Consider the following 26,127-nt stretch of genomic DNA (forward strand, 5'->3'; position numbering starts at 1 on the left):
CGATCAGGGGCTACTCTTTGTGGTGGTGCGCAGGCTTCTCATTGTGGTGGCTTCTCTTGTTGCGGAGCATGGGCTCCAGGTGCGCAGCCTTCAGTAGTTGTGGCACGTGGGCTCAGTAGTTGAGGCCTGCGGGTGCTAGAGCATGCGGGCTTCAGTAGTTGTGGCATGTGGGCTCAGTAGCTGTGGCGCTCGGGCTCTAGAGCGCAGGCTCAGTAGTTGTGGTGCACGGGCTTAGTTGCTCCGCAGCATGTAGTATCTTCTTGGACCAGGGATTGAACCCGTGTCCCCCTGCATTGGCAGGCAGATTCTCAACCACTGCACCACCAGAAAGTCCCAAAGGTGTACCAATTTATTTATATTTACATAGCACTCTATATTCCTATCATTACATATCCTGATCAACAACTGATCATTCATCTCTTGTCTGTTCACTCTGTTCTGTACAAATGGAAGAAATTTGTGTTTTGCCCTTTTTAATTATATGAAAGTAAATATCACCATTTAAAGAAAAATGATATAATGTGACTTCTGACCCCTCAGACTTTATCCCACTGGTGCATTTCTCGGGTATCCAAAATTTTGTATGCATATACAAGCATATGTTTATTTACCTGCCTAATTATTTAGATACACTTCTCTCTTCACATAATTTGGACCATACAGTGTATACTGTTCTACTGTTTGTTCTTTTCACTTAATATATAGTGGACAACTTTCCACTTGAATATATGTATAGATCCAAGTAAGTTTTTAAAAAATCATTGCATTTATAATATTCCATTCCAGGTCAGTTTGAACCATAATTTATTTAACTAGTCTGGAGAGGCCTTCTTCTACCTAAGTTATTAGTGACTTTTAAAAAGGTTTGGCTGGCACGGGAGTTCCCTGGTGGCCTAGTGGTTAGGATTCGGGGCTTTCACTGCTGTGGTCTGGGTTCAGTCCCTGGTCAGGGAACTGAGATCCCGCAAGCCATGTGGTGTGGCCAGAAAAAATAAAGTAAAAATTAAAAAAATAAAAATAAAAAGGTTTGGCTGGTACTGGGAACATAAATTGACATAATCTTCCTTGCTCTCAATTTGACAGTTTGTGTCAGACTCTTTAGTTATTTTTTTACCTAGCAATTCCATTTCTAGGAATTTATTATAAGAAAACAATCAAGGAAGAGGGAAACCCAGGTGAAATAGGAAATGGTAGTTCCTTAGGTGTCACTCCTCCTTTGGAGTCCCCCTTGAAGCAGTATAGTGCCTTCATATGGGGCTGGGTGCAGCAGTCGGAGGACTGCTACAGATCAAATCGTTAGGTTAGGACTTAGAGGAAAGAAAAGTTGTGTGTTTTCCTTGGGTGATTACTTTTTTTTTTTTTAAGATTTATTTATTATTTATTTATTTATTTTTTTTGGCTGCTTGTGGTACGCTGGATCTTTCGTTGCGGCACACGGGCTCTTCATTGCAGCGTGCAGGTTTTCTCTGTCTAGGTGAGGTGCATGAGCTGAGTAGTTGTGGCACACGGGTTTAGTTGCCCCGAAGCATGTGGGATCTTAGTTTCCTGACGAGGGATCAAACCTGCGTCCCCTGCATTGTAAGGTGGATTCTTTACCACTGGACCACCAGGGAAGTCCCTGGGTGATTACTTATATCTGAACTAGTTCAGGACTTTTTCCTACACTGGGGATAGTTACATTTATTCCTATACTAGAAACTATAATGTGCTCTTATAAAACCAGCCATCTCAAATATTTATAAACTCCAATTAAGTCTTGTAAAAACCTGTCCAGCACATGCATGTTGGAATATAGAAGCTCAGAATAATAACTCTTCTTGCGAGAGATATATTAGAGCTTTTAGAATTGTCTAAGTAGTTTCTTTTTACTCCTAATGTTTATTGTTTCTGTGGATTTGTAAATAGTTGCTCTATTTCCCACCCTCTGCTCTGCCCAGGGTAATCTTTATAAATCTGTGGGGACTTGGGGAAAAAAACATTCTCTCTTAAGTTGTAGTACACAGCTTACATTGTTTTAAGGTGTCATGTTATCTGGTCTCCTTATTTTGGAGATGTGGCAAATCAGGTATATTGTCCTTAGTTGTCTTCTGCAGTGATTAACAGTTCTGAAATAGGAAAAATTTAAAAGCTTTGGAAATTTTATATAGCATTTCTTGCAACAGAAATAGAAGGAAAGGGGCTTGTGCTTTTATTTTACTCTTAAACTTATAAGAGGACAAGAGAGAATAGAAAAGAAATATGTTTGAGGCCAAACCACCAACAATTTGGAAGAAATTTTAAAATTTTAATTTTAGAAGTAGCAAATAAGGGAGTTCCCTGGTGGTCCAGTGGTTAGGACTCAGCACTTTCACTGCCAGAGCCCGGATTCAATCCCTGGTAGGGGTACTAAGATCCAGCAAGCCGTGCAGTGTGGCAAAAAAAAAAAAAAAAAAAAAAAAAAAAGTAGTAGCAGGTAAGGATAAGCAGCATAAATAAAACAAAATAAAAACCTTCTCTAATCCTACTACCGGAAGATAAAATGCTAACATTTTACTATATACTTGTTGTCTAGGATTTAAAATCTTAATTGTATTTTTTTTCTGAGTGTTGACTAAGAATTTTTTTATTCTAGTATAGTTGATTTACAGTGTTGTGTTAGTTTCAGGTGTACAACAAAGTGATACAGGAAAAGAATATATATATATATATATATTATATATATAATATATATATATAATATATATATATTCTTTTTAAAATTCTTTTCCATTACAGGTTATTAAAAGATACTGAGTATGGTTCCCTGTGCCATACTGTAGGTCCTTGTTGGTTATCTGTTTTATATATAGTATGTATACATATTAATTCCAAGCTCCTAATTTATCCTTAGTGTATTATATATACTGCTTTGTAATGTGCTTTTTAAAAAATTAGTTAAAAGTTTAAATCCATATGCAACACATGAATACATTCAATTTATGGATTGTGAACATTTTTAAATGTTAAATGATATATATGCATCTATATCAGTGCTGTTCAAACTGTGGTCCACAGATGGCTGATGTGAATACTTTCATCCTAGTCTGTAATGAGATAAGTACAGAAATGGAGCATGTTTAGAAACTTTTATAGCAATTGGACATTGTAATTTTATATTCGTAAAACCTAGTAATGAAAATTATGGGCTTATGTATTTTTTATCTCACTTTTCTAGTAATTCATTTTTATTGTATTTTGTAAAAGTACTGGTCCATGATGGATTGGAATTTAAGAAAAAAGAAAAACTTGTCCTTTACCACAGATAGTTTGAGATGTGCTGAGCTATATAATTTTTACTAGCTGCAGAATTCTGTTGTAATCTGGGTGGGCTATAATTTATTTCACCAGTTCCCTTTTGTGGGAAATTTGAGTTTCTGATTATCTTTGTGTATGCAAAGATATGTGTGCATGTTCTTTAGAGGCATCTGGGGAAGAATGCATAAAGCTTGAAGCTTCGTATCTGTATTTTGTCCATTCCAGGTTTCAGCCGTTCCACAGAGCTCCGGCAGTCATGGGCCCACCATAGCAGCAGTTCATAGCAGCCATCATCACCCAACAGCTGTGCAGCCCCATGGAGGCCAGGTGGTCCAGAGTCATGCTCATCCAGCTCCACCAGTTGCACCAGTGCAGGGACAGCAGCAGTTTCAGAGGCTCAAGGTGGTATTCAACTCCTTCCATTTCTCTCTTAGCAAGCAACATTGGCTTCAGCCTATATTGGTAGTGGTGTAACAACTTTTAACAGTAGACTGGGGGGGTTGAATCACAAGAAGTTTTACTTTGTTTTTGTTTTGAAACCTACTTAGATTTCCTGTCTTAGCACCAGTGCCTGATCCAGAAAATACATTCAAGAAAAGTTTTTGGAATGTATGAATGCATGGTATTCAAACGTTCCAGGACTGAGGGGCTACTTTCATATGAAATAAAGTCCATTTTTTGGATGCCTCCTTTTGAACTCTTAGTTCTTAGTGTGGAATAAGGTTTTATTAACATACACATAGTTGGCTACAGTCCTGTATAGTTAATGGGCCCGGTATTATGGTTTAATCTTTTTATTCTTGTTTATGACTAGCTAAATTGGCTGGGATCATCAAGTCCATCCTTAGTAAAACACATGCTCCTTTGGGGGAAGCTTTATGAAATTTGGGAAAGCCTGTTATTGTGAATGAAGTGTCAGTGTTTTCATCTGATCTGCTGAGTATATGCTGTAGGTTTTCACCACTTCGAAATTCATGAGGCATCTGTGGAGAAGTGAAGCTTGTACTCCCAGCTAACCTTCTCTCTCTGTTGAGTGTTACTTTTCAAAATGTGTGATTGTGGTAACAAGTTTTCCAGATTTCATTTTCTTCTAGTTTTACATTTGTATAAAATTTAGAATCTAGTGCAAGAAATATAAAATTAAAGAACTATAAAGAGATAAGATGTTGGATCTTTATTTGGTCATACCAGACTAATTATATCAAGTAGCTTGTAAGTAGGAATGAACAGTATATCCTTGAAGTATATATTTGTGTAGCAAATATTTCGGCCCTCTTTTTTCCATGATACTTAATCTAGTTCTCCCTGACTCCTGCCCTCATTGGTTTGGGTTCTCGGGGACTTTAATAATATTGGCCTAAGGAAATTAAATGTTACATAAATAAAAAGCACACCAAAGCTAAGCTATATAGAGGGATTTTGTAAAATTTACTCTGTCTATATTAGCTTAAGTAATTAAGAGTTGATTATACATAAGCATAGTTCTTAAAGAGAGTACAAATTATTTGGGCCTGTAACTTTACTCTGGGCTCTGTCTTTGGGAAAATATTTGTAAGCTATATTGATGTTTTCCTTAAAACATTTTTACCCTCTGCTTGTAGAGTGATGGTTATGTACCAAAATGTATTATTGCTATGCACTTAGCACTTCACCAAGTCCTGAAAATATTTTTTTTAAAGTTGGTTTGGTGTGACTTAATTCCATATTAATACTGTATTCAGCAGTTAATACCTTAATGTTGCAAAAGAGCTTATAAACTTACTGTTAAACTAACAAAAACATATATTTATTTCGATATCCCTTTTCCAGTCAGTCCTATCAAAGGTATAACACCTATTTTATTCTCTTTCGTCACTTGGGTATAAGTATATAGAGTGTGCCTTTTATCTTTTACAGAAGCTGTCAAGGAAGCGTGAAAGGGCTTTAGAGTTGGGGTTATAGAGTGAGTCAGGTAGAGTTAGGTCTTTTTGCTCTGTTCTTTTAGTTACAAGCTCTTGAATGTGATTCCTGGGCATAATAACTTGTTGAATTTCCTTTCTAATGAGGAGAGGTAAAATGCTTTTTTGTGCCTCCGTGTAATTTCATTCAGTATTCTCACATTGCTTGCCATTTTTGGATCAGTCTTAAAATGCTTTATAAGCATTTGAATCAACTTCAATAAATCATTTATATTCTATAATAAGGAAGTGTTCGGTGAGAATACTTAGGTTATTTCAAGCGTCAACATTGTCTATACTTTCTTTTCTGTCTTTGGCAGATTGATGACAAGGAAGATTTGAATAATTTGAGGCATGTTTGGTGTGATTTAGTTACTTGTTGAATGCCAGTAGCATACATATTTGGCACATATTTAGCAAGTTCTCTTTACAGTTGTTTGTGTTTGTCTCCCCAACAAGATTGTGGACTTTAGGAGGTTAGGGACCTTACTAATAAACGCCTGTTGAAGTGAGCCAGGAAAATTCATCAGCAGAATCTTAAGAGCCTCCCCAAGTGCCTCCTTAAACTTGCAGCTTTCAAATGACTAGTTCCAACTTGTTTTTTTCTAAGCTGTGATTCCTAGAACGCATATGTGTTTTTTTTTGTTTTTTGTTTTTTTTTTTTTTTTTTTTGCGGTATGCGGGCCTCTCACTGTTGTGGCCTCCCCCGTTGCGGAGCACAGGCTCCGGACGCGCAGGCTCCGGACGCGCAGGCTCAGCGGCCATGGCTCACGGGCCCAGCCGCTCCGCGGCATATGGGATCCTCCCAGACCGGGGCACGAACCCGTATCCCCTGCATCAGCAGGCGGACTCTCAACCACTTGCGCCACCAGGGAGGCCCGCATATGTGTTTTTATAGAGAGTTGTACTACACTTCAGGTAACTAGAGGATTTCCTCACTATTCTTATATGCAGGTTTCTATTTATAATGTAGGTGTCATGCTGGCTTTTTTAAGTGTAGTGTTATTTTATAACTAATATTTAAACAGTGGTTCATTATGACCTGTACCTTTTTCTTCCAAACACACACACATCACATATAATTTCCTTCCTTCAGGTTTCAGCACTTTTTCCCTCTGTGTATTAATTATGTTACACCATAGAGTGCTTTTTTTTGTTTTTAATTTTTTGTGTATTTGTTTATTTTTGATAACTCCTCTGTTGTGACTGTGAATGCTATTCTTAAATATCTTCCGTAGTCTTTGTTTCTTCTGCAAACTTAGTGAGTTTTAAGTTCCATCAATTTGGTCATTAATGAACCATTTCAATATGGAAAATTCTGAATATGAATTAAATAGAAATAGTCCATTGAATTTCAACAAAAATTGTCAAGTTATTTCTAAACTACCAAAAGACCAACCATAAAATGAGTGGGTATTGACCAAGTATACACTCTGTTCTCTAGCAACACTGAAATGCTCTGATTAACCATGGCCATAGTGGAAGTTTGGGCAACTCTTGGAATACTGTTTAATGGCTTATTTGAACATAAGTGTTCTATTTCACAATATATCACAAGAGTAGTGCTTATCAAATCAGATGTTTACTTGTGAAACTTTCCTAAACTTGATGTTTTATGTAATTAAAAATAATCCCAGGGCTTCCCTGGTGGTGCAGTGGTTGAGAGTCCGCCTGCCGATGCAGGGGACACGGGTTTGTGCCCCGGTCCGGGAAGATCCCACATGCTGCGGAGTGGCTGGGCCCCTGAGCCATGGCCGCTGAGCCTGCGCGTCCGGAGCCTGTGCTCCGCAACGGGAGAGGCCACAACAGTGAGAGGCCCGTGTACGGCAAAAAAATAAAAAATAAAAAAATAATCCCAGAGTATGTAAGGTACACCTAGTAGGCAGTTCCCTTGGATATCTCCTGAGTAACTAAAACTTAAGCTGTCCTAAATCACATTCATAACGTTTTAGCCTTTCGAACTTGTTCCGCTTTGTGAACGTGCAAATAATTTATAATTTAGTGAATGCTCCCTCTCCCTTATCTCCCATGTCCAATCAGTCAGTCCCCAAACCCTGTTACTTTTATCTCCTAAAAAGCTTTTGAATCTGTCCATTTCTTTCTTTTCCTTTGGTCAGTACTATAATTTACACCACTCGTGTTCACACATGAGTTAGCCTTATACAATGACTGGTTTTACCTCCTTTTAATCTATTCTGCCTTGCACCAACTCGTTCTCAACACTGTAACCAAATTGAGTACACTAAAGTGCAGATGATAAAAATCTAAATTACTTTTTAAAAATTATTTATTTATTTTTGGCTGCATTGGGTCTTCTTTGCTGCACGCAGGCTTTTTCTAGTTGTGGCGAGCAGGGGCTACTCTTCGTTGTGTGGCCTTCTCATTGCGGTGGCTTCTCTTGTTGCAGAGCATGCACTCTGGGCGCACGGGCTTCAGTAGTTGTGGCATGCGGGCTTCAGTAGTTGTGACTCGCTGGCTCTAGAGCACAGGCTCAGTAGCTGTGGCGCACGGGCTTAGTTGCTCCACAGCCTGTGGGATCTTCCCAGACCAGGGCTCAGACCCGTGTCCTCTGCATTGGCAGGCAGATTCTTAACCACTGTGCCACCAGGGAAGACCTAAATTGCTTTTTAACAAGATTTACAAGGACCTTTCAGGGTCTAGGTCCTGCATCCTCTCCTGTGTTATCTCTTGTCACTCTTCATACCACCATTTCTCCTTTTCACCACAGATCCTCTAGCCAAACTGAACTGTTTTCAGTTTTCCAAATGTACCAGATGGTGTCCGGTCTGGGATGCTGCTTCCTCTGACTTTCTTCATGGGTCTTCACTTTTGCTAACTAGTACTCATCCTTAGGACTCGGTTTAGACACCACTTCTGGGGGAAGCCCTCCCTTATGTCCCCATAGGGTTTTTTTTTTTTAATGTGTGGAAGGGTGCCCTTCCCATGTGTTCTCTGGGCATTCGGTGATTGCCCACTTGCCCCACTGTGTTATGATTCCCAACTGGATGTGAAATGAATTTCTGTAGAGCAGGGACCGTGGCTTATTTGTCAGACTCCTTAGTACCTCACATTGGGCCTGGCCTGGCATGTTGTTGCTGCTTAGTAGATATTTGTGAAATGAATAAATGAACGAATAAGTGAATGATGTATTAATGTGACTGTTCTTCACTAACAATGCTATGCACAATTATCCAAAGCAAGGCTTGAGTTTTATTACTGGTAACATACTAATTTTTAATATTTTTATTATGTTTACTATATATTCCTATTTCATTTACTATGCTGATTTTATTTAGGCATAAAACATTTTTAAAAAAATAATTCTTGACTTTCTTTTTATAACCTTGAGATTTATCCCTGCCTCAGGTGGAGGATGCACTATCCTATCTTGACCAAGTGAAGCTGCAATTCGGTAGTCAGCCTCAGGTCTACAATGATTTCCTTGACATCATGAAGGAATTTAAATCTCAGAGGTAAAAGATATACGCGGTTGTACTCAAGCTTTGTGCTTGTTATGTTGATTTTGGAAGGAGGGTGTAGCTTATTCTAATCTGCTGAAAGATAAAGGATGCTCTTTTGGGGGGGTTTATGCTTTTATTTTCATGGGTCGTGCTTTTATATACTGCTTTATGAAAATTGCAGGCCCTAGACCTTTGTTTTCTGCATACAGGTAAATTTTTCTTAAGTAAAATTTTTCTTAGTACTTCATCTCAATCAGGGAAGTAAACTGGTAATGATTAGGCTACTTGCTTTTTGGATTGATTTAAGATACACTAATATTGTGGCATGGATCACTATTATAAAAGAGTAACTCGTCTGAACAATGTAGATAGATACATTATGATTTAAACTGGTGGATCAGAGGTTGTATCTTCCATGGGAATTGAAGTTTTAGACTTACTGCCTGAGTATCTGCTTGATAGGACTGTTACCATGCATGAATGTATATTCTGTTTAAATTGTGACCAAGCCTCTTTGATTATGAAGCTAAATGGCTTTGGAATTTCAGAGTTCTTTGTGTGTCATTAATTTTGTAATATTCAGGTTGATTTTTAGTTTCCTGTGTAGAGAACCTAGTGGAATGCGATTTTTTTCTTGCTAGGATGCTTGTTAAGCTTGCCACTTTAATATTTGTTTTTCTGTCAGCATCGACACTCCAGGAGTGATTAGTCGTGTGTCCCAGCTGTTCAAAGGCCACCCTGACTTGATCATGGGCTTCAATACCTTCTTGCCCCCTGGCTACAAGATTGAGGTGCAAACCAATGACATGGTGAATGTGACAACTCCTGGCCAGGTTCATCAGATTCCAACCCATGGCATCCAGCCCCAGCCTCAACCACCACCCCAACATCCTTCCCAGCCTTCAGCCCAGTCAGCCCCAGCTCCCGCCCAGCCAGCTCCTCAGCCCCCACCTGCCAAAGTCAGCAAGGTGAGCACTTGGAAAACTCTGCACCGTGTGAAATCCATCCCTAGAAAGCACCCTCCTTTGACATTTTCCCTTAGTATAAGACTTAGATAGATAACGCAAGTTACAATTTCATCGGAGGAGAGGCAGTAGTCGCGTCCCTATAAAGTGGTTCACATTTACATACCACATATTTATGTATCTGTTGGAATCAACACATCAGCAATCTACAAGGACTCTTCTGCCCCCAACTTCTGCTTTTTGAACCCATGAGCGTCCCAACAGATGGCAGCTTTGTGTAGTAGTACTTGGATAGCACAGGCAGAAATGGTCATCTTATGATCAGATTACACTGTTTTCCGCACAGTCATCATTTTACAAAAGTTACTCCATTTACCAGATTAGGTCATATCAAGCTAAACAGAAGATCTTGTTGATGACGATGATGATGGGGTGTTCTTAGTCTAGAACTGTATTGATGCAGTAATCACTAGTCACATATGTCTATATTTAAATTTAAATTAATTAAAATAAATTTTGTTTTTCAGTTGCACCAGCTACATTTCAAGTGCTCAGTAGCCTTACGTGGCTAGTGGCTATTGTGCAGGATAGTGCAAATAAGGAACATTTCCATCACCCAGAGTTTTCTATTGGGCAGAGCTGGTTTAGAAGACTTTTTTTTAATGTGAAGTTAACTGCAACAATTGAATTGTCTTTTTTGATATTAAAGATCTATGTAGAATGAGGGTTTTTTTCCTATTCTATTTGCACCTGTTCAGCAAGTGAGCTTAAAAATTGCATATGAAAATTCTTCCTTGTAGTTGGAGACATAGCCCACTTTTAAGGTTGTGTTTAGAAAACTGGAGACTGGAAGTTTTGTATTAGAATGTGTGAACCCTCTATACTTCCCACCCTTACCCAGTGTGATTTGAGTTGGGCTAAAGTGGCCTGGCCAGAGTGAATAAAGTATTATATATGCTGATCAGACACCTTGTTTCTCTTTACTTTGACCTTTCTTTCATATGTTAAACCATCTGTGTTCCTGAGGAGAATAACGACTTTTTCCTTTTAGCCTTCTCAACTACAAGCACATACTCCAGCCAGTCAGCAGACTCCCCCACTCCCACCATATGCATCCCCACGTTCTCCACCTGTCCAGCCTCATACACCAGTGACAATCTCGTTGGGAACAGCCCCGCCCTTGCAGAACAATCAACCTGTGGAGTTTAACCATGCCATCAACTATGTCAATAAGATCAAGAACAGGTTCCAGGGCCAACCAGACATCTACAAAGCGTTCCTGGAGATTTTGCACACATATCAGGTAAGACAGTTGCCCTTTCAACCTGTCTTAACCAGGTTGCCCTCCGGGGACGGCTGGTCCAAGAAGACTTGAATAACCATTATTGTGTCCACTAATTCTTACTGGAAATTAACCAGTTAGAAATTGTGATGTGTGTTTATAAAGCCAGTGTGATTTACCTGACTTTAATTGCCTTGTAGCAGCCGGTCAGGATTTTTAAAGTCACTGCTCTGTGAAATGAATGCTTATTTATCTGGAAAGTTTAAAGAATGATTTGGGTAATATAGTTAATCTACGATAGAAGGAGGAATTTCTCTAATATTTTGTGTTTTATCAGTTGGTAGTGGTCCCCTGAGCATTCACATATACTGCCCTGGTTTTCAAAAGGAATTGTCAGCCACCATCTTCCACTCCTTTCTCAACTTCAAAATTTGAAGCCAAAACAGGTGCTGAGAACATAGACTTTAATCTTAAGTGCAGCCCAAATAGATAACATACAAAGCCCCTACCAGACATCTCAGAAAGTGTGCAAAAGTGAGTCACTCAAAACAGTGGCCTTCTAATATGATCTCTTCCCATTTGCAATTTCCTATCAGAAAGAGCAGCGGAATGCCAAGGAAGCTGGAGGAAACTACACTCCAGCATTGACTGAGCAGGAGGTGTATGCCCAGGTGGCTCGTCTTTTTAAAAATCAGGAAGATCTGTTGTCAGAGTTTGGACAGTTCCTACCAGATGCCAACAGCTCTGTGGTAAGTTTTATTTAGAGCTACACTGTTGAGAATGGTTATCTTAGATAAGTTAGGAAGCTGGAATCAGAAGGAGACTTTTTCTAAACGAAACTTACTTGCTTTAATGAGGGCATTCATCTCTTTCATGTGTCTTAATTAGCTTTTAAGTAAAACAACTGCTGAGAAGGTCGATTCTGTGAGAAATGACCATGGAGGCACTGTGAAGAAACCTCAACTGAACAACAAGCCACAGAGGCCCAGCCAGAATGGCTGCCAGATCCGCAGGCACTCTGGAACGGGAGCCACCCCTCCAGTGAAGGTAAGAAGGGCGCAGCTGCTCATTTTGACTTTCCGGAGCAATACTAGTGGACAGTGCTCAAGGGTTGACAGTTGGATCCTGGGTATTGGGAGTTAGTTGGTGTATGTCACAGAAACTCAATGCAAAGCTTTTTATCTGGCTTGTGAAGGAATGTTAGGATAGTGCTAATTGCTCAGATTACTGTACTTTTGAGTTCTTACTGGTTTTCTTTATATTTTCCCTCTTCTTTGCTGGTAGCTCGAAACTGTTTTTTTTGTTTCCTGCCAAGGGTTTCTGAGACTTAATTATTTTTCCTGCCTTGTGCTAAGAAAGAAGATTTTTAAGTTTGATAATTGTTTCCTAAACAAGTCAGTGGTCTCTGAGGTCCTCTTGTGAGTAAAGCACATATGCTTTGTGGGATCTCTTTGGTTTAGGGGCTTGTCCTGTCCATGGTTCTTTGTTGGGTTGCCAGATGTTATCTGTATCATCTTAATCTCCAAGGAAGGACCTTTGGGCTGTAGCAGAGGGCAGGAGTCTTCAACTCCTGTTAGTGACCTATCACGTGATGTTTCTTGTTAGAGTAAACAACTGATGGAAAGCTGAGCCCACTCCCTTCCTCTTTGACGTGGGGCAGCTGTGCTAGGGAGCGGGCTAGGTGTATATATTGAATGTTGCTTCAGTGAATCCTAAAGCTGTATATAACACTGAAGAGATAGACGTGTTGGCAGAATTTAGTTAAAAAATAGCAAAAGCTAGTGGAATTTCTTATGGTAAGAAGTGTCTGGTAAATAAGCAAATAACCACAAAGACTGATCTGTTAGGTGTTGTTGACACTTTTGAAGTACTATTGAAGAACTACTTTTCAGTGTTTATAATGGTTTCTCCTTTTGAAAGCAAGTTGAACATAATAATAGGTTATATTTCTTCACTTTAGTAAGGAGTGTTATAGGAGTAGCAGGAATCAGGTCAGCAGATACAGGCCAATGTTAGTCTCCTCCCACACTGGATTACCCACAGGTGGAAACCCTATATTGGGAGATTAGGATTCCCTATCTACCTTCTCCGGCAGTGTAAGCAGAGGCTATGGCTCCTAAGAGAGTGTACTCCACCGTGGCAAAGGTAAACGTGCTGCTTCTCCAAACATTTGTGCATTTCTTCACAGGTAGTTGAGAGGTGGCTTTTTTAAAGTAAAATTTTTGTGTGTGTGTGGTACGCGGGCCTCTCACTGCTGTGGCCTCTCCTGTTGCGGAGCACAGGCTCCGGACGCGCAGGCTCAGCGGCCATGGCTCACGGGCCCAGCCGCTCCGCAGCATGTGGGATCTTCCCGGACCGGGGCACAAAGCCGTGTCCCCTGCATCGGCAGGCAGACTCTCAACCACTGCGCCACCAGGGAAGCCCTAAAGTAAAATTTTTGCCTGGTAGTTACGTATGGCCCATTCATTTGCTTTGAAAGAGCAATCTTAAGTTGGTCTGAGTAGATATTGCTCACGAGGCGGTTATTCCTCCTGTTAGGAAAATAAACTGTTTGTTTTTTTTTTTCATGAATTTTTAAATTGAACGATTAAAAGGTAAAGGTTAAAGATGGATTTCTGTGTATTCCAGATACTTTTACAGCCTCTTCTGCCTCCATAGCTAGGAAGACAAGGCAGTGGCATTAGGTTCCAAATAAAGTTACTTTTGGCCCGTGGAAAAAAGTGAGGATATTAATTCTAACGTCAGAGTAATGCTGTGACCATTTATAGAGAGAGTATTCGGGAAGTACAATGATCTGTGAAACTCTGGGAAAAAAACTGACAAGCAATCTAAAATAGAGAATCTAAAATAGAGAAGAGGAGTGGAAATTTTTTAGGATGTAAAGCAAATCAGTGGCTTGAATTCTCTCATTTGTTGCAAATTAGTAATCAGTGGTGGTCAGTGATGGAACCTTAGAACAGAGACGAAAATAAAATTCAGAGAGGGAATTCCCTGGTGGTCCAGTGGTTAGGACTCGGCTCTCTCACTGCCGGGGGCCCAGGTTCAATCCCTGGTTGGGGAACTAAGATCCCAAAAGCCAAGAGGCTTGGCCAAAAAAAAAACAAAAAGAAGGAAATAAAACCCAGAGAAACCCATTCTTTGAATCTTACATGTTTGTGTTTTTCCTTTTTTGCAGAAGAAACCCAAACTGCTCAGCCTCAAGGATTCTTCTATGGCAGATGCCAGCAAACATGGTGTAGGAACAGAATCATTATTTTTTGATAAGGTGAGTAATGAATGAATTGGATTTAAAATAAGCTACTAATGCCGAAAGAAAATCACCCTGTCCCCAGGAAGATTTTGTTTTAGAGGCATCAAGCTGATTACAACTTTCTACTTTTTAATATAGTTTTCAAATTGTAGGTCCTTTCAGTCTATGAGAACTATTAGCACAGCTGGAGAAATGGTAGCATTGTTTGCTTCAGTTTTGTGAAGTAGATGCAGCAAAATACAGCATTTGCCATGGTGGAAGGAAGCTTTAAAAAAATGCATGCTATTACTCTCAAAAGATATCTGGAACTCCCTGTTGTAGCTCTCCAGATCTGTATAGTGGGGAGTGTCAGTGCACCAATTGTTGAGGACTTAAGATGACTTTTAACCTTCTGATTGCTTGTGATACTTATTTGTGGTATCATGGGAATTCTGATTTAACTGTATGTTTTCAGAGCTCCCCAGGTGATTCTAATGAGCAGCCAGAGTTGAGATTACTGGTCTGAATGGTGTTGTGTTGTATGGTATGTGCCTGACTTCCTCCTTGGAGTCAACTTGATTAGCAGGCTACTTTCATCATGGTAGCTGGCAAACATCAGACTTCTCACTGGCAGGAACCAGCCTGGATTGATCTGGTGGTGACTTAACCTGTCTTGCACCTCTGGGGTTTTTTGTTTGTTTGTTTGTTTGTTTTTTTTTTTTTGCAGTATGCGGGCCTCTCACTGTTGTGGCCTCTCCTGTTGTGGAGCACAGGCTCTGGACGTGCAGGCTCAGCAGCCATGGCTCACGGGCCCAGCCACTCCATGGCATGTGGGATCTTCCCAGACCGGGGCACGAACCCGTGTCCCCTGCATCGGCAGGCAGACTCTCAACCACTGCGCCACCAGGGAAGCCCCTCACTTCTGGGTTTTTGCAAAAGGGCAAATGATTTAGCATCTCCATGATTGGTGCCTCCCGATTGCTCTCTGCCTGTGTGAGCTGTGTTGCAAAACAGTTAAGCATCCCTGGCTCTGACTTGAACCATTTTTGAGGGCAGCCCAGGCACTTGGTGCTTTTGAGGCAAATGTAGAAGTCCAGGTCACAAACAACAAATGGTAAGGAAAGGGTGAGGGACGGGGGACCGAGTAAGTTAATTTTTAAAAGAGTGGTGGTATTTTTTTTGGTCATTTTTGAAGTACTTATTTCTTAGAGATACATACTGAAGTGTGTGTAGATGAAAAGTCGGGAGTTTGCTTTAAAATTCGGTGGTGGGGGAAATGGGCATGGATGAAACAAAATTTACTATGTATTGATCATTGCGGCTGGGTGAGTACAAGAGGTTCGTTAGACTATTCTGTCTGCTTTTGTATATGTTTAGAAGTTAATAAAAATTAAAAGTGAATATTCGTCATTTGCTCTGAAGGTACACATTCGGTATAGTGTCTACTTATTGATTGTTATGAAGAGTATATGGGAGCCTGGAGAAGGGGTTTTTGATAAACCACTTGGCTTGGTGTGAGGGTCTCCACCCCCCACAATACTAAGTACATATCTATATATGAAATTAAAAGTCCAGATTGCTCATCTAGCCAGGCTAGTATTACTTTGTCTATGCCATTTTTTTTTTAGCATTTTGGATATTAAAATTCTCAATATTATAAATGGAGAAAGGAAAAGAATCAGGTCAGAGGACAAAAGTACCTTATTTTAAAAGGTCATTATTCAAGATTACCAGAGTTCGAAAAGAGTGTTGTCAAAGATTCTTGCTGTACATACCTGTTAGGAGAGGCAATAAAAGCTTGGGTAACTCTGATATGGTCCAGAGAATCAGGCATGTGAGACGGTGAATGTCTTCTTTACTCCAGGATCTCTTTTTCAGAATTTTTATTATGGAAAACTTTAAACATGTGAGATTAAAGTGAACAGTAAAATGACTCCTCATGCCACTGCCATCCAACCTCAGCGGTTCTCAACTCCTAGCTGGTGTACTTGTTTCATGTGTACTCTTACTCTTATTTGGGGACAAATCTCAGATAATGTATTATTTCATCCATAAGTATTTTACTAAGTTTCCTTTTTAAATGATACCTTTTTTCAAACATAAGCATTAACACATCTAAGAAGACCAACATTGATTCCTTAATATTGTCAAATACAGTTCAAATTTCCCCAGTCTTTTTTTTTTTTTTTTTTTTTTTGCGGTACGTGGGCCTCTCACCGTTGTGGCCTCTCCCGTTGGGGAGCGCAGGCTCAGCGGCCGTGGCTCACGGGCCCAGCAGCTCCGCTGCATGTGGGATCCTCCCGGACCAGGGCACGAACCTGCGTCCCCTGCATTGGCAGGCGGACTCTCAACCACTGTGCCACCAGGGAAGCCCCTCCCCAGTCTTTTAAAAGCAATCCAGGATCTCTTGATTCCTTGCTTAATTATTTTTCTTTCGGCTGTCTCCATAAGGTCCGAAAGGCTCTGCGGAGTGCAGAGGCCTATGAAAATTTCCTGCGCTGTCTTGTTATCTTTAACCAGGAGGTGATCTCTCGGGCGGAGCTTGTGCAGTTAGTCTCTCCGTTCCTGGGGTAAGTGGAGTCAGGAGCTTAGCCCTGATGTGTGATATGGAGGTGAAATAAAACTTAGTTTGTGGGAGTATGTGATAGGCAAAATTAATTTGATTGTGGTGGGTCAGTTGACTCATAAAATGTCGGTGTCAAGAGACTCCTCTGGGAAGTCTTCTAGTTCAACTTTGGAGGTGAAAAAATAGGCAGAGAGGGCATTGGCCAAGACTAGTAGTCTCCTGATCCCCTGACCAATGTTGGAGGTTTTATAGAGACCAATCTCTTCCAGGGTTCTAGAATCTTGACTTTGACAACCTAAGAATTATCTGAACATGGAAGCAATATTTCTGATTAGAAAATGGCTCGTTATTGCCTGGTACAATTCTTCCATCACCACCTTAACTGGTCTTAGAGCACTCTGTAAGAAAAGGAGAAGCCAAGTATTCAGAAGCACTGCTGCTTAGGCAGGAAATAATAATCGTCATTGGAATTTGTCCAGTGGTAGTAGAGTTCTGAGCCAACACCAGATAGTGGTAGTCACACCTCAGGATTACTGCATCATGCTTCTAATTGCTCACCAATTTTTGGTTTGATTCTTCAGGAAATTCCCAGAATTGTTTAACTGGTTTAAAAACTTTCTGGGCTATAAGGAGTCTGTACATCTGGAAACCTTTCCAAAGGAACGAGCCACAGAGGGCATTGCCATGGAGATAGATTATGCCTCTTGTAAACGGTTGGGCTCCAGCTATCGAGCCCTGCCGAAGAGTTACCAGCAGCCCAAGTGTACAGGACGGACTCCTCTCTGTAAAGAGGTAAGGCCTTCCTGAGAAAGGATCAGCCCTGAATCCGCAGCTTCCTCCAGAAGGGAGTGGTACCTGGGATGGAGAATTTACATGAATGAGGAAATCAAAATGCTTTTCTGTCTTTTTTCAAAAGAAAATGTTTTATACCTTTATTGAGAGCCTTTTTCTTACTATCTTTTAAAACTTGCTAAAGGTGAAACTTGTAATGTTAACTGTTTCTTCCCTCCCCTAAAGTTTTGTCTTTTTTATTGAGAACGCTGAATCACCCGAAAACTTTGCTACACTTTTGTTTCAATTTCTCTTCTTTTACCCAAAGGTTTTAAATGATACCTGGGTTTCCTTCCCCTCCTGGTCTGAGGACTCCACCTTTGTTAGTTCCAAGAAAACTCAGTATGAAGAACATATCTATCGTTGTGAAGATGAACGTTTTGAGGTACAAGCTCCTTTATCATTTGAAATTTGGGGAAATGGGAGATTTGGAACAAGAGGATATCTTAAATACCTACCTGGGAGGGTTGGTTTTTTAAGACAAAGGAGCGAGAGGCTCACGTTCTTCTGTGGTAAATGCTTATTGTATTTACCATGTTTTACGACTTTGTCAAATATATTAGTAATATTTTTATGACAATTGTGACTTACCCTTTGTAACTGAAATTATCCATTGATGGCTGAATAATACTTTGAATTTTCAATAGGGTTTTAAAGGTTATTTTGTCTACATGGTATATAAAATCAGTATCTTAAGACCTAGTGGGCTTTCTTGCAGCTGTTTTAAATTATTTATCTTTAAGTGTGTATTATTTTTAGCAGGTATCTTAAAATGGTTAGCAAACCAGCTCTCCTGTGAGAACTGGAACTCCTCTTTCATATTTCTGATATTGATTTGGCTCCATTTGAAAGAAAGTTGAGTTAGGGACGTTATTTTAAAGTAGTTGGGAAGGGAGGAGCTGGAGTGAAGAAATGAGCTGGTAGAGAGCCCCAAAACCAGGAGTGGGAGTACTGAAAATGGACTCAATTCTCAGTGTGTTTAAGTGTCTAGTTCACTGATAGCAACAAAAATAGAATGTTAACTGTGCCTTGAGAGGTAAAATTACGTGCACCCTATTTAATGTATTTATTATATAAAACTGACTGCCCCTGCTCATTCATATGGATGGGAGATATTTTGCTCCTTTTTTAATCCATACTGATTTAGCTCTCTGCCAGTTATCCCCCTTCACACTTGCTTCATCTGTTTCTGGCATGTTTTGAATGAAGAGACCCATGTTGCTTGGCCACTGGCAGGCGGTTGGCCATCTCTGCCCCAGTGTTTATGAGGAGTTTCAACCATTTGCAGAAAACTCAATCGTGACAGATGTTAACTTCTATAGAAAGTTTTATCAAGCTAAAGAAAGCATTTCTTTTTTACCTATGTTTAGTAAGTTTAGATGATGTGTGAGAAAGCAGAGACTGGCCTCTGTTTTTGAAAGGATATTCCTATTCTCGACTAGTATGCCTGCAAATGAGAGGCAACAGCCTCATTTCCCACTTGTTATTACAGGAGTGAAGGCGCAAGAAATGAGTGTGTGTGCACATGCACGTGCTTAGGATTGGATGGGATGGACTAGTTTGAATCCTTTATACATCAGGATAGGTTAACATTCCTGCAATACAGACAACCCCCAAATCTCAGTGGCTTAAAAAAATAGATTTATTTCTTCATCATACTACATACGCATGATATTTAGCAGGACATTCTGCTCCTCAGAATTACTTGGGGACCTAGGCTGACAGAGTGCCACCATCTTGAACAGTGCCAGTGACTAGAGGGAAAAAGAGCTCAGATGGATCTTGCACCCTTAAATGCTCTAGCTTAGAGGTAATAGACATTACTTGTTTTTTTTTTTGCGGTATGTGGACCTCTCACTGTTGTGGCCTCTCCCATTGCGGAGCACAGGCTCCAGACGCGCAGGCTCAGTGGCCATGGCTCATGGGCCCAGCCGCTCCGTGGCATGTGGGATCTTCCCACACCAGGGCACAAACCCATGTCCCCTGCATTGGCAGGCGGACTCTCAACCACTGCGCCACTAGGGAAGCCCAATAATAGACATTACTTTGACTCACCTGTGCAAAACTCATTTGCCAGAACTAGTTGCATGGCCCTATCTAATCACAAGGGAGCCAGGAAGTTCAATCCATCATTTACCCATAACTGGGGAAAAGCAGGGGGGGACCAGAAATATTTGACAAAATGACTGCCGTAGTCCTGAAACTACAAAAATTAGGAAACACACAGACGTTTGGTCATAGACCCTTGAGACTGCTCATTTACTTCATTTTCTCTTTCTCATCTGGATAATTTTGTGTTAAGCCTTGGAAAAAAGTTAACTCAAAGGTTGCTAGTCATATCCTTAACCAGGTCAGGCTAAGCCCTTGCTAGAAAATAAAATGCCAGAAATTCAGTAAGAATTTAAATGGTTACCCACAGATACGACATTGAAGTCCATAAGGAATGATAGCCACTGCTCTTATTATTACTAGATGTGAAACAAGGCTATTAAATATTTAAACATTTCAAGTTACCCTGAAAAACCTTACTCATGAGACTGATTGGTAATCTTGAATGGTCTTTTTGGGATTTCATTGTAGTGGTTGTCATTGTTTGCAACATCTTAGTAATTCATGAAAGTTCAGGGGAAAGTGTCTGTAAGGTTGCCTCCTATTAGGTTCCTCTGGTGTGGGGGACGGGGGCCAGTAGTCCTAAGTAAAGCACACTGGTGGTGGTACAAGCGTTAACTACCTCTTAGCCATCATTTATTGGATGTTTGTTGCATGCCTGGCATTGTGCTGAATCCTTTACGTGGATTGTACTGTTAAATCCAGAAAACAACCTTATGAGAGTAGGTGGTATTATCCCTGTTTTACCTACAAGGACACAGAGTTTTATATGGCTATGGTATGGCAGAGCTAGGATTCAAATCCAAGGAGTTTGACTTCTCCTACCTTATACTCCTGACAGCTATTCTGTTCTGGTTGGGGTCCTGAGCATACTTTGTCTTTTTCTTTAGCTTGATGTAGTTTTAGAGACCAATCTGGCAACAATCCGGGTTCTGGAAGCAATACAGAAGAAGCTTTCCCGCTTGTCTGCTGAGGAACAAGCCAAATTTCGCTTGGACAACACCCTCGGGGGCACATCAGAAGTCATCCATCGAAAAGCCCTCCAAAGGATATATGCTGATAAAGCAGCTGACATCATTGATGGTCTGAGGAAGAACCCCTCCATTGCCGTCCCAATTGTCCTTAAAAGGTACCTCAGTGAATATGCCCTTCATGCTTCAGTGTGCTTCTTGACAGACGTAGTGTCCCATTAAATAAGATTCTCCTTTTCGACTTGGTTATCCCATGAGACCTCCATTTCTCCCCAACCCTGGTTGTAGGAAATTAGGTGGAGTGTGGGGTAGTGGAGCTTCCCGATGGGGTTCTGTGTAGCCAGCAGTAGAGAACAACCCTTTAAAGTCCATAGTGGAATGCTCTGTGTGTTTGAGGTAATATTTTAAAATAGAGAAAAGAACAAAGAAGAAAACAGCCACCCATGTTCCTGCCACTCAGTACTAACCAATGTTCACATCTTTGTTTTTTAATAAGAAAAATCACGTTGTCTTTGTAAAATTGATATGTGTTATTTAAAAAACTTAGCTTGCCATTTTTACCAAGAATGTCTTCTTTCTCCTAACAAAACTTCAGCCTGAGGTATAGAGGGGCTGTTGAACCCACCTAAGGCTAGGTATCAAGGAGGAGGCCAGGGCTGAGCCCCAGGCTCCTCCAAGCACGTGGCACTCTGTACTACGCTATGAATCCCAGCTAAGATTCATAGGGGCCTCCGTCTGTATCACCTGGTGAAAACTTACCTGCTGCACAATGCACAAGTGCCCAGATTTTATTGTTCCTCCCTAGTCTTCTCCTCAAGAGCTGGCACAAGCTGTTCCTCTCCTTGCCAGTAGCATTTAACTTTTGTCTTTGAGATGGAGGATATTCTTCAGTTCTAGTGCTGGTCTTGATTTTACTCTCCTCTAGAGTATCAGGATCAGTTGTTCTCATTAGAACTTCCAGACTGTGGCCAGAGGAACATTATTGTGCAAGTTCTCTGCTCTTAGACTTTTGCATTTACATTAGCATAATAAACGTTCTCAGAAGTCCTGTAGCAAAGAAACTTGTTTCACTTTGTTATAGCTGGCCAAGGAAGAGAACCTCCTTTTCTAGGGTATTCTGTGGAATGTTGTTTGAGAAATAACTATTCTTGGCAAGATTTCTGACTTTGGGACAAATTAATTCCCCAAAGTAAGTCCTGAATGAGTAATTTTCTCATGTATCAGAGTTCAAGACTGGTTTGAATAAAATTTACCCCAAAGTTGCCAACGGTTTTGACAGATCTGCTATATCTTTTGACCTTCGGAATAAAATAAATCTGACATATTTCTTACTTCTAAACCCTTATGAGATTAGGTGCTGTTACCCCTATTTTACTGATAAAGAGACAGTCTTATATGACTAATATGGCAGAGCCAGGATTCCAATATGACTCCCTACTTTATTTTTTTTTTGCCTCTTTTTTTTTTTATTTTACAAATTTAATCAGTTATACATATACATATGTTCCCATATCCCCTCCCTTTTGCGTCTCCCTCCCACCCTCCCTATCCCACCCCTCCAGGCAGTCACAAAGAACCGAGCTGATCTCCCTGTGCTATGCGGCTGCTTCCCACTAGCTATCTACCTTATGTTTGGTAGTGTATATATGTCCATGCCGCTCTTTCACTTTGTCACAGCTTACCCTTCCCCCTCCCCATATCCTCAAGTCCATGCTCTAGTAGGTCTGTGTCTTTATTCCTGTCTTACTCCTATGTTCTTGATGACATTCTTTTTTCTTAAATTCCATATATATGTGTCAGCATACAGTATTTGTCTTTCTCTTTCTGACTTACTTCACTCTGTATGACAGACTCTAGGTCCATCCACCTCATTACAAATAGCTCAATTTCATTTCTTTTTATGGCTGAGTAATATTCCATTGTATATATGTGCCACATCTTCTTTACCCATTCATCCGATGATGGACACTTAGGTTGTTTCCATCTCCGGGCTATTGTAAATAGGGCTGCTATGAACATTTTGGTACATGTCTCTTTTTGAATTATGGTTTTCTCAGGGTATATGCCCAGTAGTGGGATTGCTGGGTCATATGGTAGTTCTATTTGTAGTTTTTTAAGGAACCTCCCTACTGTTCTCCATAGTGGCTGTACTAATTCACATTCCCACCAGCAGTGCAAGAGTGTTCCCTTTTTTCCACACCCTCTCCAGCATTTATTGTTTCTAGATTTTTTGATGATGGCCATTCTGACTGGTGTGAGATGATATCTCATTGTAGTTTTGATTTGCATTTCTCTAATGAGTAAAGATGTTGAGCATCCTTTCATGTGTTTGTTGGCTGTCTGTATATCTTCTGTGGAGAAATGTCTATTTAGGTCTTCTGCCCATTTTTGGATTGGGTTGTTTGTTTTTTTGCTGTTGAGCTGCATGAGCTGCTTATAAATTTTGGAGATTAACCCTTTGTCAGTTGCTTCATTTGCAAATATTTTCTCCCATTCTGAGGGTTGTCTTTTGGTCTTGTTTATGGTTTCCTTTGCTGTGCAAAAGCTTTGAAGTTTCATTAGGTCCCATGTGTTTATTTTTGTCTTTATTTCCATTTCTCTAGGAGGTGGGTCAAAAAGGATCTTGCTGTGATTTATGTCATAGAGTGTTCTGCCTATGTTTTCCTCTAGGAGTTTGATAGTGTCTGGCCTTACATTTAGGTCTTTAATCCATTTTGAGCTTATTTTTGTGTATGGTGTTAGGGAGTGATCTAATCTCATACTTTTACATGTCCCTGTCCAGTTTTCCCAGCACTACTTATTGAAGAGACTGTCCTTTCTCCACTGTACATTCCTGCCTCCTTTATCAAAGATAAGGTGACCATATGTCCGTGGGTTTATCTCTGGGCTTTCTATCCTGTTCCATTGATCTATCTTTCTGTTTTTGTGCCAGTACCATACTGTCTTGATTACTGTAGCTTTGTAGTATAGTCTGAAGTCAGGGAGCCTGATTCCTCCAGCTCCATTTTACATTCTCAAGATTGCTTTGGCTATTCGGGGTCTTTTGTGTTTCCATACAAATTGTGAAATTTTTTGTTCTAGTTCTGTGAAAAATGCCAGTGGTAGTTTGATAGGGATTGCATTGAATCTGTAGATTGCTTTGGGTAGTAGGGATTCCAATATGACTCCCTACTTTAAAATTCCCTCATCTCGATTCCCATGTCTTGTTTTTCCACCTTCCACTCCACTAGGTTGAAGATGAAAGAGGAAGAATGGCGAGAAGCTCAGAGAGGCTTTAACAAGGTGTGGAGAGAGCAAAATGAGAAGTACTACTTGAAATCTCTGGACCACCAGGGCATCAACTTTAAACAAAATGACACCAAGGTCCTGAGGTCTAAGAGCTTACTCAACGAGATTGAGAGTATCTATGATGAGGTGAGCTGGAGGTCTCTACATGTGTGTGAAGTCCCCAGTCTGTATGTTCAGCATAGCTTTGACTGCTGCAGATTATCTTTGTTATATGAATATGAGACCCTTCAAAACTTGTTGATTCTTGCTTCATAGCATAGACTTCTATTCCCGATCCTGCCATTTTAAATCTAAGCCTCACTAAACTGTTTCCCATCCTGGTTTCAGTTCATGCCCACTCCCCCCTCTCCCACTTCTCTCCCTATTTGTTTCCTTCTAACAGTACCTTATATTCCTTCGTGTAGCCCATCTCAACTTCCCACAGCTTAAAATACTATCATTGATCCCCAGACTTTTTTTTTTTTTGGCCGCACCGTGTGGCTTGTGGGATTTTAGTTTCTCGAAGCTGGGCCCTCCACACTGAGAGTGTGGAGTCCTAACCACTGGACCGCCAGAGAACTCCCCCTAGACTCTTCCTAATCCTTGTTTGTTTGACATCCTTACCAGGATTATATAGCGTACTGGGAGTTAGGATACAGAGATGAATAAGAAATTAATCCTGCTTTCTTTGAGCTCACAGTCTTAGGGGATGGATAGAAACAAATACAGTGTGATTGAGAATTCCTAGAAGTGGTGTGATCTTGAATTTGAAAAAAAAAAAACTTTGTATTATGAAACTATCAAACATACACAAAAGGGGAGAGAATAGTGAAGTGAGTTCTTACATAAACTTAATCTCCTCTATTTAGCCAATTTTGTTATATCTGCCACCTTCCACACTCCCACCCCAGAAGGATTTTAAAGTAAATCCTAGACTTCATATCGTATTCTCCATAAATACTAATCCGGAATTTTAAAAGATGGTCCCAGTTCTGTCCCATTGTCTCTTATAAGTCTTCAGTGTCTGGAAGGCACTGATCATTTTGGTACCAAACCCCATCTCGCACATTATCTTTTTGTTTCTGGAAGTTTGGGATTGGAAAATAATGGCCCCTGTGGTTAATAGAAAGTACTGCTGGTGCAGTCACATAGGTCTGTTTGTTGTTTCTGTAGATGCGTCGCATAATACTTTGTCTCTCTCTCCTGTTAGAGGCAAGAGCAGGCTACGGAAGAAAATGCTGGTGTACCTGTTGGCCCACACCTCTCACTTGCCTACGAAGACAAACAGATTCTGGAAGATGCTGCTGCTCTGATTATCCACCATGTGAAGAGGCAGACAGGCATTCAGAAGGAGGACAAATATAAAATCAAGCAAATCATGCATCATTTTATTCCAGATCTGCTCTTTGCTCAGAGAGGTGATCTCTCGGATGTAGAGGAAGAGGAAGAAGAAGAGATGGATGTAGATGAAGCCACAGGGGCGGCTAAGAAGCACAATGGTGTTGGGGGCAGTCCCCCTAAGTCCAAGCTACTGTTCAGTAACACAGCAGCTCAGAAGTTAAGAGGGATGGATGAAGTATACAACCTCTTCTATGTTAATAGTAACTGGTATATCTTTATGCGACTGCACCAGATACTCTGCTTGAGGCTGCTGCGGATTTGTTCCCAAGCTGAACGGCAAATTGAAGAAGAAAACCGAGAGAGAGAGTGGGAACGGGAAGTGTTGGGCATAAAGCGAGACAAGAGTGACAGCCCCGCCATCCAGCTACGTCTCAAAGAACCTAGTGAGTGCTTAGATTGTCGGTCTACAGAAGATGTGAGGGGTTGGGGACCTCAGGGCCTGGTTAGATTCAGGACTGCTTTCTTTTATACATAGAGCACAGGCAGGCCTTAGAGGCTGGCTAGGTTCAAATCCTAGCACTGCAATTTGCTGGTTGTGTGACCTTACTTAAACTCTGTGAACCTGTTTATCTGTAAAATGGAGGTACTACTTGTCTCTTGGGGTTGTTGGGACAACTGGAGAAAATATGTGAAGCACCCTGTGCACTGCTTGGATCATGGACACTCAGTAGCTGGTACTATGGACACCAGGGAAGTGGGTGTCAGTTATTGTCAGTTTCCCAAATGGCAGATCTCTAGGTTATTGCAAAGTGTTTGAAAGGACAGAGACGTGACTCAAACATCATAGTTGGTTTCATTCCATGACAGAACATAAATTCCTAGTTCATGCCTGAGA

At 40.6% G+C, this 26,127-nt stretch overlaps 1 protein-coding gene and 1 non-coding gene across 4 annotated transcripts in view; both read left to right on the forward strand.

Moving 5' to 3' along the window:
• SIN3A (SIN3 transcription regulator family member A) overlaps positions 1-26,127 on the forward strand; it is a 67,794-nt gene that overhangs the window by 22,606 nt on the left and 19,061 nt on the right. For all 3 annotated transcript variants that reach the window (XM_060096972.1, XM_060096971.1, XM_060096973.1), the window contains exons 3-15: positions 3,499-3,675; positions 8,577-8,683; positions 9,357-9,639; positions 10,688-10,939; positions 11,515-11,667; positions 11,807-11,965; positions 14,094-14,183; positions 16,599-16,717; positions 17,295-17,505; positions 17,813-17,929; positions 20,544-20,782; positions 23,855-24,038; positions 25,102-25,675. In XM_060096972.1, coding sequence (XP_059952955.1) covers positions 3,499-3,675; positions 8,577-8,683; positions 9,357-9,639; positions 10,688-10,939; positions 11,515-11,667; positions 11,807-11,965; positions 14,094-14,183; positions 16,599-16,717; positions 17,295-17,505; positions 17,813-17,929; positions 20,544-20,782; positions 23,855-24,038; positions 25,102-25,675 — 2,665 coding nt within the window. The remainder of the gene's footprint in view (positions 1-3,498; positions 3,676-8,576; positions 8,684-9,356; positions 9,640-10,687; positions 10,940-11,514; positions 11,668-11,806; positions 11,966-14,093; positions 14,184-16,598; positions 16,718-17,294; positions 17,506-17,812; positions 17,930-20,543; positions 20,783-23,854; positions 24,039-25,101; positions 25,676-26,127) is intronic.
• TRNAE-CUC (transfer RNA glutamic acid (anticodon CUC)) lies at positions 13,907-13,979 on the forward strand. Its single transcript has one exon. It is a non-coding gene; the product is annotated as a tRNA-Glu (tRNA).

The sequence above is a fragment of the Mesoplodon densirostris genome, chromosome 4 (assembly GCF_025265405.1).
Source record: "Mesoplodon densirostris isolate mMesDen1 chromosome 4, mMesDen1 primary haplotype, whole genome shotgun sequence".
NCBI lineage: Eukaryota > Metazoa > Chordata > Mammalia > Artiodactyla > Ziphiidae > Mesoplodon > Mesoplodon densirostris.